The 13902-nt window shown below is 37.5% G+C and overlaps 1 protein-coding gene across 2 annotated transcripts in view; it reads right to left on the minus strand.

Annotated features, from left to right (window-relative positions):
* The window catches only part of PlexB (plexin B), a 1268238-nt gene that overhangs the window by 5002 nt on the left and 1249334 nt on the right, over positions 1 to 13902 (minus strand). For both annotated transcript variants that reach the window (XM_067140856.2, XM_067140855.2), the window contains one exon: positions 8522 to 8885. In XM_067140856.2, the coding sequence (XP_066996957.2) occupies positions 8522 to 8885 (364 nt within the window). The remainder of the gene's footprint in view (positions 1 to 8521; positions 8886 to 13902) is intronic.

Raw genomic sequence — 13902 nt, forward strand, 5'->3', positions numbered from 1 at the left:
TCCTCAACTCTAATCACGTAGGCTGAATGGACCTTAAACCAGCCCTCAGGTTGAGCGAAAAATCCCTGACCTGGCCGGGAATCGAAACCGGTGCCTCCAGGTGAGAGGCAGGCTCGCTACCCCTACACCACAGGGCCGGAAATTTTTAATATATACTATACTATAATACAAAGAAAACAAATGTATTTTTTCTCTTTTATTTTGCATATTTTAAAGACAAAAGTAAAGTGTCCCAGATTTTCACTTTCTAAATATAGCAACTGTATCACAGAAAAATATTTTTAAAGAAATTCTAGAATGCATTTGTAAAGTTACTGTAACAGTGTTTTCTGTCTGAATTTCTCATTTCTTGCCAACAGTTCTTCTACTACTAATTATTCCCTTTAGTCCTAATAAAGCTCTCTCTCACTAATGGAAAGTGAACCATTTTCTACAAATATGGACAAAAAATGTGATCAGTGTAAAAAGCAAAAGTCTCATGGATTGTTTTTGGAGTGAAAAATTCATTTGAAGTTGAATTTCCTGAAGGATGGTATGTAGAAACTGTTCACTGAATATTTTGTTTTTCAGAGAACTAATTCTCTATTTGAAAGTTGTTGAAAGAGTCAGTTTTGATTTCTGGAGAGGGTGGTGAAAAACTAAAAGCACCTATCCAAAATGCAATAATACCAGGGAGATGGGTACATTATTACAGGTTCGACTGGCCCAGAAAATCTGAAGAATATTTTCAAGTTTTTGTCACGAGTATTTTCATCCAATGGGTATATGGAATGAATAATTTTAAGTAATGGCAATACAATGCAGAAATGAATGAAACAGAAGTTGAATGGATTTAATAAAAAATTAATTGTTTACATATTCAACTAAGATGAAAATTGTAAGAAATTTCACTAAATATTCTTTTTGAACAAGAAAGTGTTTAAACGTGGCATATTCAAATGAAAAGTACTTATGAAATGTAAGTTTCTACTAAGTAATGAATTCCCTATTTGTAATAAATACAGTATGGATCAAAACAAAGAGTACAGAAATTACAAACGTGCTCTGAACATACACAACAAATACGCTAGGCGATGAAGGTAACGCGTATCTAACTACTTCGGAACATCATGTGTTCAAAATATGCACCCTCACGCCTCATGCACTGTTCATAATGGTGCTGTATATTGTTGGTTATATTGATGAACACTGATTTCCAGAAGGACACAAAAAGTTATTGTATCTCCTCTCACAATTCGCAAATATTCCTATGGTGGTCATCTGACTGGAAAAATATATTCTTTCAACTTGCCAAATACGTAGGCATCTTGGAGGCACAAGATTCAGGGAGTGAAAAGGGTGCAAGAATTCTGTTCCACAAAAAACTAAGTGACCTCCAAAATACCATTATGAACAACGCGTGACATGCCAGGGTGCATATTCTGAACACATGCTGTACCAACACAGACACATGACACCGTTGTCACCGTGCAGGTCGTAATAACAATAATAATATATCTTGATATTCAGAGCATGTTTGTAATTTCAGTACTTCATATTATTATTATTTAGTTAATATATCTTTCATCTCTTCTTTCATTCAATAAGTGGCTGTGGTGTTTTGTTTTGATGCTATAAGGTAAATGAGTCAAAGCGTTCCTTATTTTCCATCTGGAAATCTGGCAACCCTATATGACAATGTTTTTTATTTCTCTCTTTTCAATCTTCCTGCCACTTACCGTAAATCATCATTTGGTCCATCAGGAGTATAAAAAGTGTGGGTGAGATATTGCTCTCTTTTTTTTTTTTTTTGCTTTACGTCGCACCGACATATATATAGGTCTTATGGCGATGATGGGATGGGAAAGGCTTAGGAATGGGAAGGAAGCGGCTGTGGCCTTAATTAAGGTACAGCCCCGGCATTTGCCTGGTGTGAAAATGGGAAACCATGGAAAACCATCTTCAAGGCTGCCGACAGTGGGGTTCGAATCCACTATCTCCCGGATGCAAGCTCACAGCTGCACGCCCCTAACCGCAAGGCTAACTCGCCTGGTCTTTTTTGTTTCAGTTCATTCCTTAGTCCATCGGCATCTGTAACGCTTCAGCAAGTGGACTGATGACGGATTGACAAGATCGAGCACTGTAACTAATGTCCATCAGTAGTGCATGCACACCTTCAGATCTATCACCAGAACAGACCGTCTCACTCACACCAACTCCTTCCCCAGCACTCTCTTTCCCCTTCAACTGATGACTCTATCGCACAGTGCGTCCGCACATGAGTACACCTGTGCTGATATGCACACTGTTCTAAGAGTGGTGAGGTGAGCAGAGCACCCCATGACCTTCCTGTTAGATATCTTAGTATGATATTGCGTGAATACACTTTGCTTTTGGTGTTCAAGCAATGACACTTGAAAGACAGAGTCTAATCAAAGGTGACAACACGATATTTTGGCATAAAGCATTGAAAGAGTGTTTCACCTTGCCATTTAATTTTCCATGTGCTCCTGGTGGAAAGCACAAACTTGCATTTTGGGTGGATTTGGCTTCAAATTTTTTCTGTGACAGAATGTACCAAATTCTTCCAAAGCAAAGGACAAATAATTTTCTCTTCTGCAAAGCTAGAACCTAGGGCAGGGACTGCAGTATCATCAGCACAGATGAATTGCTACTTACTTTCTGTTCTGGGCTCGCCATTGGTGTATATGTTGTAAAGCATTGCTGCCTTGTGCTAGTCCATTCTTCTGGAGACACCAACGGCTATTTTTCTCAAGAAGAGATGCATAAAACCTTCTATTCTCGAGGAAAATTCTGATCAGTGAGGACAGCCTAAAGTCAGTTTATATATTTTATGAAGTAGTTTGTCATGATTAACAATGATGTAAGCAGCAGTCAAATCTATGAAGGCTACACCAGTGACACATTTGTCCTCAAAGCCATCCCTTATGTACTGAGTAAGGATCAGAATTTGTCCACCATATGACCTACCGGGTCTAAATCCTGCCTGTTCAGGAATCAGCTTGCTATTGACAGAATTAGATATTATGTTGAGAATCATTCTCTCCTGCAACTTATAGCTGTGACATAAAAGTAAGCCTGGTTGAAAGTTCTTTCAGCTATCAGGAGTCTTCCCAGGTTTTAGGATCGTAAATGTGCAAGCTTTCTCCATAACTTAGAGACCTTTAAACTGGGTGAACAGTTGTTCTTCAGTGAAAGTACCCACTGGAGTCCAGATAGTCCAAATTGCTTTATTTGTTCCACTCTGAGATCATTGTTTAATTTCAGACTGTTGGTTTCATTCAGAACTTCTTTCAATGTAAAAAGGTTCTTAAAGAAATCAGGCTCTTCGGTGCACCATTTACATGTTTTCATATTCAACTTAGATTCTGAAGTCTTTCCATTTAAGATCAGTTGATTTACTATGTAATAAGAAGTTACTGGAGTAAAGTTGAGAGGTGGACTAATTGGATCTTCACTGAGGTTCTTAACAATATGTCATGCTTGTCAAATATTAGTGACCAGGGTTCTCCATCTGTCTGTGCATGTTTGACTGAGAGATGTCATTGGTGTTGTCCAGTTTTCACAGTTTTCTCGCAGACTAGGCCTGTCTCGTAACAGTTATGGTAATTGTCCAAAAGAGATACATCCTGATCAGGAAAACCTAGGATGTTCTGGTCTGCAACCCCTTAGTATATTTTTTCATGAGAGTTTCCTCACTATCAAACTAAAGATGACATAATTCTCTGGTTGTGGTTCACATTCCCCATGGCTGCACCAAGTTCAGAGATGAACATAGGACAGTTTGTTTTCTTGAAGTTGAACCTACAGTACCATGCAAATTAACCGGAACAAGGTATTTTTTTCATAATTTCCCCAATAGTTGGCGACAGTGTGCTGCACATGGCTTATTCTTAGATCCTGCATTCTCTACGCATTCTATGCACTGTTATTCATAGGTAATTAATCTGTGTGACGATCATTTTAGGTTATAAGTGTATTTTTTATAATGTGTGCCACTTTTGGGAAATGTTCAAGTTTTCTTGTGCGATTAGTAATACCTATGTCTTCAATGGATACAACTCCCATGAAGTGCAGTGAGATTGTGGGATTATCTCAGAATACTTCCATGACACAAAGAGAGTAATAATATTATTTGCTTTATGTCTTTTATGGTTTTTGGAGATGCCGAGGTGCCAAAATTTTGCCCCACAGGAGTTCTTTTATGTGCCTGTAAATCTACCAACATGAGACTGATGTATCTGAGCACCTTCAAATACCACCGGACTGAGCCAGGGTCAAACCTGCCAAGTTGGGGTCAGAACGCCAGCACAAAGAGAGTTAGCTACTAAATTTGGTGTTTGTGTAGGCACTATAAATAAAATTATTCAGCAGCACAAACAAACTGGCTGAATTTCACCAAAGAAAAAAGTTAACTACAACAAGAAAAAGAAAACAATGTAAATTGATGAATGTTTTCTCCTAAGAAGAAGCAAATAAAAGCTCAAGCTCACTACTGTGGACTTGGCTCACAAAATGGGGAGAAAAGGGAGTGAAACTCCATGTTTCTAATGTTTGTCATAGACTTCTGGCAGCTGGAAGCAATGCCCACAAACCTGTAATGAAACATCTTCTATCAGGAAAAATGTGCAGGGAACATTCCTTGTAGGGTAGTCATTAGAATTGGACAATGTAACACTGGAAGAAAGTGCAGGGGCAGAGCATGTAATATGTGTGCCGAGTGAAGAATGAGCCAACAACTTCAGGACATTTACAACTGACCATAAAACACACCATGAAGATGATGTCACGGGCATGTTTAATGCATGGAGAATTGGGACAGGATAATAAAAACTGAACAGTACATCCAAATACTGGAAAGGAGAGTTGTTGGTGAGCTGCAGAAGAGGTTTCCAGATAGAGATGGAATTTTACAGCAAGATTTGGGTCCTTGCTATTCCGTACTTCAAAGAAAGTGATGAAATTCTTCAGTGAGAACAATATTCATGTCTTAGAGTGGCTAGGGAACTCCCCTAGCATTAATCCAATAGAAAATATGTATGCTATTTAAAGAGACTCGCAAAACTTGACTGCTCGACAAGATTACTCATGGCAGAGTCTCTAGTTAAAATGTGGTTTCATGATGAATTTTACAATATATGATAATAGGTTGCGGAATCAGTGAAAAATCGTGATACCCATTCTGGTTGAACAGTTGGCTCAGTTCTGCATATTAAGGGTCAAAGCAGCGAATGGGGAATTGTGCACCCAAAATTTTTGGTGCAACTGCTCTGCTAGCTTGTTGTTATAAGCTAGAAATTTCATTTCTGTTTCATATTGAAGTGCAATTATAAGAAATAAATTGACAAGAGGGTCCACCTTGAAAATCCAATAGAAAAGGTGGACCTCTTGTCAATTTATTTCTTATAGCTTATTGTTAGATAATGTCAGGATTGTATCCTCCTCTCCACTGGCTGCTGTTAAATGATAGTGGTTGTTTTGAGTCATGCACTATACTGAGCTTATAAATTTCAGACTATTTTTCTAATTCTATACCATTTTCATCTGCAGATGTATACGGTCATGCATTTCCATGACAGATGATATCACCAATTAAGAGGTGCATTTTCTTTTAATTAAGTACCAAACTTTTTTTCTCCAGAGAAACACAATATTATTTGAAAATATTTTCTTTTCTTTGGATTCTACACACCTTAAACTACTTCTCCAAATAGTCACCACCATTATTAAGGCACTTGTCATATTGGGCCCCCATTTTTTGAATGCCTTCATTATAGAATGCCATCATCTGTGATGAAAGACATGCCTGTACTCTTTCTTTGAGATCATCATCATCATCATCATCATCATCATCATCATCATCACACTTGCCACCCAGGTACTTCTTCAGGTGATGGGAAAGACCACTTTGTGCCAAATCGGGGCTGTAGGGGAGGGTGGGTGTTGCCATTTGGTCCTGGGTTTGATTGCATGTACGTGGTCTGGTATTGCCATGAAGCAAGATGATTCCACGGGAAAGCATTCTATACCTTTCATTCTGAATCACAGAACGCAGATTTCATAGATCGCAAAGTAGCCATCTTTGTTGATTGTTGCATTCCAAGGCAACAAGCAGAATAGTTGTCTGTCCTGGAACACTGTGCACATGATCTTCTGGGTGAATATTTTCTGTTTGAATCTCTTCTTCTCTGGCGATGTTGAATGCCTCCGCTTCAAGAATTGCTGCTTTCATATTGTGTGAGAAAGGCCAATGCACTACGCATTCGTTTGGGCACCCATCGTGCACACAGTTTCCTAAATCGTATGCGATCTGTCACAATATGGTAGAGAATGAACCTTGAACATTGTGGCCACAGCAGAGAAAGTGACAAAATTGTGCACTAATTGTCCTCAAGAACTTTTATTTCAACTGCACACACCAAATCATCTATGACGACAGATGGTCAGCCGCTCCATGGACGTCATCACATATTGACAAATTTCATTGAACATTCAAATCCATTTCCTCGCCATTTGATCTGTCATTGCACTTTCAACATGCCACTCTCAGAGATGAATGCCAGCTATTTTAATGTTTTGAATATTAAAAACACTCAGTACAAGATGGCTACATTACATGAATGTCTCCAACATTGCATGTGACGTGTCAAGAGATGAAGCCATTACACATGTGTCACATTGCAACTGCAATATATATGGAAATATATGGAAATGGTACTTACTAAAAAAATGGTACTTTGTAATACGTTGATGTTATGGCACTTGAAATTGGAAGGTTCCTTAACCACAAAATTCTCTTCAGGGGGCTTATCAACAGATGTTATAGACAACTGTGTTGATTCGACAGCAAGAATTTCGATGTTGTTTTTCTCCACCAAAGTAGCCGATGCAATGATTAATCCACTCTTAAAGAGTATAGCACTAGGTACTATTGTTATCATTCAGCCTTTTCAGAACAAGTCTCATGCCTTTGATTCAGTCTGTCCTGATGGCCCTCTATGGGTTTCTTGTAATGCAATGACATCACAGTTATATTGGCTACACAGGTCTGCTAGTAGATCTTCTTTCTGGGTGAATAATCCCTGGATAATTATGGACACAGCTACAAATGCTGGCCTTGATAAAAGCCCACTGATTTTGGGTGATCGAGTAGTGAACAGATCAGTTGTCAGATCACTCTGAGTTATTTTTTGCCGTTGTCCAGGATACGCCCAAAGTTGTTCATATATGGAGGTTAATCTCAGGACCACATTACTGATTTCAGTCATTCTTTCACCATTAGAAAGCTTACTTCTTCCAGATTATTACAGGCTACATGTGATTATACTGGCACTCTTAAAAAGTGAATTTGCTGCCTAGCAATTTTCCAGGGGTGGGAGTGGATACAATACCATTCTATGTTTTGACGCATGATTTATCCAATATAAACCAAAATAATGGGAAAACTTAGTTGCATCAAAAAAAAGGAGCCTGCATAAAGGGTATAGAATTAAATTTCCTACAAAATTCTCCATATGATATTTTTTTGTAACTAACGATTTAACAGATAATTGAACTTTTACACAGGAGCATTTCGAGCATACGACCCAGAGGGTCAAACGTGGTACAGCAGGGTGGATTGGTATGAAAACTGTTATGGTTACCCATTTGTTGTGCAAGTCCAATAATCATTACAGTTTCTGTTTGAATTTCTTTTTCACTGGTGACAGTGAATGCCTCCACTTCAAGGACTGTTGCTGTGATTCAGGACACAGTGAGAGAAACTTGTTAAGGTGGATGGTGGGGGATAGTAGAAAAAGACGTGGAGCACGCCAAAGGAAATGTGCATCTGGGAACATACTGCTTAACCAGTTTGCACTAAAACTAATGTTCCTTAGCCAAGGGACTTGACATACTAATGTATGAAGAGGCTGAGGAGAGAGATGAAAAATTTCAGACAGGGTTATCAGAGGTAAGTTATTATTGGACTGTTCACTATTGTTACCAACAGTGTTCAAATCTGATTTCTAATTATGATTTCAATGCAGGTGGAGCTGCGAGTACTGCTAGTATTTAAATAGAGAACTTGAATTTATTTCTAAGCAGAAAACTTTCATCTATGGGACAGAATTTTTAATAGACAATTTATAATCCAGCAACCATCTCATCCTCCTCAAATACTTAAAGCCTGGATGGTAAATTTATAGCTGCTTAGTCCCTGCCCTCAACAGGCAAAACTTTTGGCTTTTTTGGGGGGAGGGGGGGATAAATACACCATATTCAAATTATTTACAAAACATGTAGATCACAATAACTATAACCAAAAGAAGAAGCTTATTTAGTCAGTTAAAATTGATTTTTTTATTTAATTTTAAAAAAAAGGATTTCAATGAGAGGTTAGTCTTCATATGGGTATCAGATATAACATATATTTTATCTTTTCCTTTCTGCATATGTTTATATGCTATCAAATGGCTAGGCAAACCTAATTTCTTGAATGCTAAACAGAGTATTTCCTTCAAAAGGTTAGAAATAAACTCACCTGTTCACTGTATTTTGTTACATAGATGTAGAGCTCCTTGAGGGCAGAAACAGTGTCAAACTCTCCAATTTGGGAAACAGAAAGCTGTTGCATGGCTGTGCTCATCTCTTGATCTGTGATCTGCGGCAGTTTTTGGACGTCACAATAAAAATGGGAAACCATTTCCCTGTAATGAGGGATATCCTTGGCAAAGAGTAGCTTGTTAGACGGAGAATCCTTTCCAAGGCGATGCTCCGTAGTGGAACATGAATCCATGAAGGTTTGAGCAATCACCGACAGACAAGAGTCTACAGTTGTTGTTTTGTTGATGTCAAATATAAAATCAGGGTTCTTGATAAAATTCACCCAAAATCTCAATGGAAGACTGAAATTAAAAAACAGTACAATGATCCATTAATTAAGATTTTAATTTAGAAATTAAAATACATCAATTAATTTAATGTCTACCCCATCTTCAATTTAAAAAAAATTCTGAACAATGAAAAATTTTACCACTTTCTACTGCCTTTTCACTAGTCATAAAGAAGGCATCAAGAAACATAAAACATATTTTTTTGATACTGTTATGCCTTTCGGAGTTCAGTCTGCATGCCTCCATGAATTAACAAAGCGCATCCACAAACCTCTATTAACAACTATCACTGGGGCCTAGTTTAATTCAACACTTGTTATCACTAAATCATTAAAAACTCAGTCTAACCATTGTTGCCTTACTTCTCTTACCCTCCATGGCTGAGCCCATTATTCTCCTTGGCAAGCTATCCTCCTCCATATGCCTCACATGACTCCATCACTGAAGCTCATTTAAGCATAGCCTACAGCTTCACCCAGTGAGTTTATTTCCATGCTAAATTTCATATCCTAATTCTAAGCAAGCTCCTGCCATTATTCCCACCTGTTTGTATCAGCAATCATTCTTGCGACTGTCATGTCTGATATTTGTAACTTATGAAGAAGATATCGTAAATCCACCCTACTTTAATTATCATAGAGCAAAGTTGATCTGAAAACAGACTGATGTAAAGACAGTTTTATCCGGGAGCCAACTTCTTTCTTACACAATACTGTTGATCATAATTGTGAGTTCACTGCATTATCTTGGCTGCTCCTTGATTCAGCTTCAATTAGTATTCTACCATCCTGGGAGAAAACATCCTATAGTGTTGTAATAGCAAAAGTAAACAGAGAAACATCAAGAGATAATAATACAGAATGATCAACTTCAGGGTTTTCAATGCTCAAAACCAAACAAAACTTCAGATAAAGGCCCCACAACAGCATATCACTAATATAGGATATTGAAAAGGAGACCTTCAGAGGTCACTGCTAGTGAGTTTATGAAATGATAATCATAACATGGAAAATTCTAAATTCCCATGGAGGGAATTAGATATTTTTCACCAATAGAGCACCATTGTGGAAGTTATCTCCCGTATGCAGTTATCAGACTGTGCCTCTTATAAGGACTTCTGATAAGTTCACCTGCATACACCCCAGCGTCAGTGGGTAGGGTCTGACACATCTCACTCTGACGAGTCTAGTGTCAGACCTAAGATGAAATGCTGGTTAATAGAGCAAACGTCTGAAAAGCCTTACATCTGATATGTTTTTGACAATCATAACATGTTCGAGACTGACTGATCACAAACATCTCAGGTTACATCCATTTGGTTCTTCTAGTATTCCCCTCGCCTTGAATTCAACACTCTGTCCTCTTCTTTTACCCCAATTCCTGATTTCTGGCTCTTTCTTTGATAAAACTATGATTTTCATTCCACTTTCAGAGCCCATCTACCCTTTCTATACATAAATAGCCTTGAAGATAAACTGGCACAACTATGGATCAAAACTGCAATGCAGGGGCTTGAGCCATCTAAGAGGCCTTAAAACTAAGATTATCCCCAATTTGATGCAGATAATCAACAAAAGTTGTTATTCAGTTCATTACTCTTTTACGATATACTAGAAAGTTTTATTCTTGTTGAGTTAAAAAAAATTATACACAATATTACTTGATTAACATTAGAGTTCATAAGAAGTACAGAACAGCATTTCTATTTTTTCTTCCTTACAAGTTACAAGTTAAAGAATATCATGGTGTCAATGTCAAAAAATGGATGTAGCCATGAAAGAAAACCGTTACTGCATTCTGCTTCTGAGTAATGAAACTACTGGTATGAATTGTGGGAACAATATGAAATGACTCTTTCTTATATTTAAGTTTGTGTCTTGATGTGATCAGAAGGAGAAAGAAGTTCATCACACAAAAGTGTTAATAGATGTGAACCATCATCACAGATAGCTGAATGAAATAATACTCTTTAGTCACATAACCAATGCATAGAATGTTAGGAGAAGTAAATGTAAGACCCCTTTGAACATTATTTGTCATGGAGTTCATGAAATTCATTGCTACATATTTTGATCATGTACATAATGAAAATAAAACTAATCAAAAAGGTTATTTAAACTCGCCACATATTTCCCTTGTAATTTTCAAAATTTTACATTGAACAAAATTAATAAAAAGTGCATGATACAGTTATAAAACATTAAATACTGCCTAAAATACACTCAAATGTTCAATTTCTATAGTTAGGAACCATGCTAACCATGCTCAAGTTTTGTGAGCTGTTTCCCCCATATTTGCTCAATCAGTTTCAAATCTTACATGAATGTTCATTTCCATGATGTTAAGTACTAAATTTTTGTACAAAGTATATTCTGTTATCATGGTAACTAGTAAATTCTGAGGGAGGAATTCAAAATAAGTAATGAGGCAGATTTTGTTTCAATTCTAATGCAAAAAAATGACATCAAAATCTCAAGATATTTTCTGCTTTTTAATTATATTAATTTTACTCTACTGAGAAATTATGTCTGTTGACTTATGGTTCCCAAAGAGTCCAACAATTATAGTTGACAAGGCCTGGCTTTCCATTTCTCTAATAGTATATGTCTTAGATTGCACAACAATGAGATTAGATGAAATTAATTTAAAGTACAGACAGAAATCATTAAGAATTTTTATTTTTATTTTTTAGAAATCAATACTGATCTGCATTTAGGGCAGTCGCCCAGGTGGCAGATTCCCATCTGTTATTTTCCTAGCCTTTTGAAAGCTCTTCTGACTTTTTCAGATTTTTAAAAATGAATCTATAAATTTCATCCAATACATATACTACTTAATCAAAAGTATTTGGACACCTAATTAAAACTGTAATCAGATTGTCCATGTGGCACTCTTCACAGAAATAGACAATCATATTTTGCTTACTGTCCCACCCTTTCTGTCTTTGTGACAGCTATAACTCCACCAGGTATCAAAATGTCTCTGGAGTCAAGGCACCCCATTCCTTCTGAGGAGCTGAAACCAGAGCTTCTAGTGATATGGATCTTCTGGTTCTACAGCAAAGACAACTTTGTAATTCAAGCTAAAGTGTTCTACATGATTCAAGTCAGGCTCTGGACTGCCTTAGACTTCTGTTCAATATCACAAGAGCCTAAGTCTATTTGATGAAATACACCCACTCACCGCAATGTAATTTCCTTCAAATTTCACCGTTGGCACAACACATGCTCACAGACATTTGCCACACCCAAACCCTCCCACTGAACTGCTACATGTTATAGCATGGTTTGTCACTCCAAATCACATGATCTCAATTCTGCACTGCATTGTGTCATTGTTCTTTACGTCACTTTCAGTGGTGATTAGCATTCACGAGAGGAATGTTTGGTTCATGGACAGTTGCTCAACCACAGAGCCCTGTGTCTCAAAACTAGTCAACTTACAGTTATGGGGCCAGCTGAAAATTAACAGTAATGCAGAATTCACAGGTGATTATTGTTTCACTTGATGTCTAGTGATTTTCATGACCAGCCTTCTTCAGCACACTTACCGTGTGGCATTAAACGTGATTACCTTACCAAAGTTTTGTTATGGTTTGTTCAAACACATTTCCACTTCACAAGCGTATCACTAACCATTGATATCAGCAACTTGAGAAGGGCTGATTTGTCTCCAACAGGTTTGTTACTGATGTGGCCATCGATAAATAGTTGGCGTTCTGAGTCACTGAACTCCTCTGACCTACCCATTCTATTGACACAGCTCATTAATGAGTAACAGAGCACTCAATCTCCTACTGAGCAAGTTGGCTGTGTGGTATGGGCTGTATTGCTGTTATGCTGCGTTCGGGAGATAGTTGGTAGCCTTGAAGATGGTTCTCCCTGGTTTCCCACTTCACACTAGGCAAATGCTGGAGCACTATCTTAATTAAGGCCACGGCTGCTATCTTCCCAGTCCAAGCCCCTTCGTTTCCTGTCATTGCTGAAAATCTATATGAGTTAATGTATCTATAAACTGTCTCCTTCCACAATGGTACACATGATATCTAATACAGAAGGATGTGTTTGCTATGGGTTTTACATTGTACCAACTCAGGAAGGTCTTATAAGCAATCATGGGATAGGACAGGGTAGGACTGGGAAGAAGATAACCACAGCCTGAATTAAGGTACAGCCTCAGCATTTGTTTGGTGTGAAAATCAGAAAATCAGAAAACCATCTTCAGGGCTGCTGACAGTGGGGTTTAAACTCACCATCTCCCAAATGCAAGCTGACAGCTACATGGCCTGAACCATGCTGCCAACTTGCTTAGTGCAGGGTACTTTACTTTTATACTGTACAAGAACCAACAAAGGCCAAAGTTTTGTAGATCATTTATACCTTTGTTCATTTTAGTATTACTTTTCCAAACAAAAAGTCTACAGACTTTATAGTAATGTGCATGAGGGAGAGAGCAAATTCCTCTTGATTCATTCCTTACTTTCGATATTAATGGAAGCTGACAATGTTTCCCAGTTCATCTCGAGCTTCAACTTTATTTTTCTAAGAGTTATTTCAATCACTCAAGAAGTCTCAACCTTCTTCATTAGTACTGTATGTCTGTTCACTGATAGCAGTTTTGAAGACTTTTTTTAATGAATCTTCTGCTCACTAACTGTTTATTCCTCCTTCTTACATAGCACCCTCTGCAATACACTCATACATTTCAAAGCAACACCAAGCACTAACAATTTGGCACTAAAACTAGAGTATATGGTTTTACAGAAAGGGTCGAAGGGAGTATCTATTAAATGCACTTAATTTTGGTCCTGTCTGAATACTACTCCCCTATTTAATGATATCTGCATATTTAACAGCAAATTACAAGTATATAACCCTTCTTTAGTTTAAAATTAGGAAATTCCCACTAATTTGTTTAAATGTGTCACCTGGAAATTTGTTTAAGGCATTTGCCGTCTGAAAAATAAAAGAAATTCATGCTGACACACACACACACACACACACACACACACACACACACACACACACAC

Source organism: Anabrus simplex, chromosome 2 (assembly GCF_040414725.1).
Source record: "Anabrus simplex isolate iqAnaSimp1 chromosome 2, ASM4041472v1, whole genome shotgun sequence".
Taxonomy (NCBI): domain Eukaryota; kingdom Metazoa; phylum Arthropoda; class Insecta; order Orthoptera; family Tettigoniidae; genus Anabrus; species Anabrus simplex.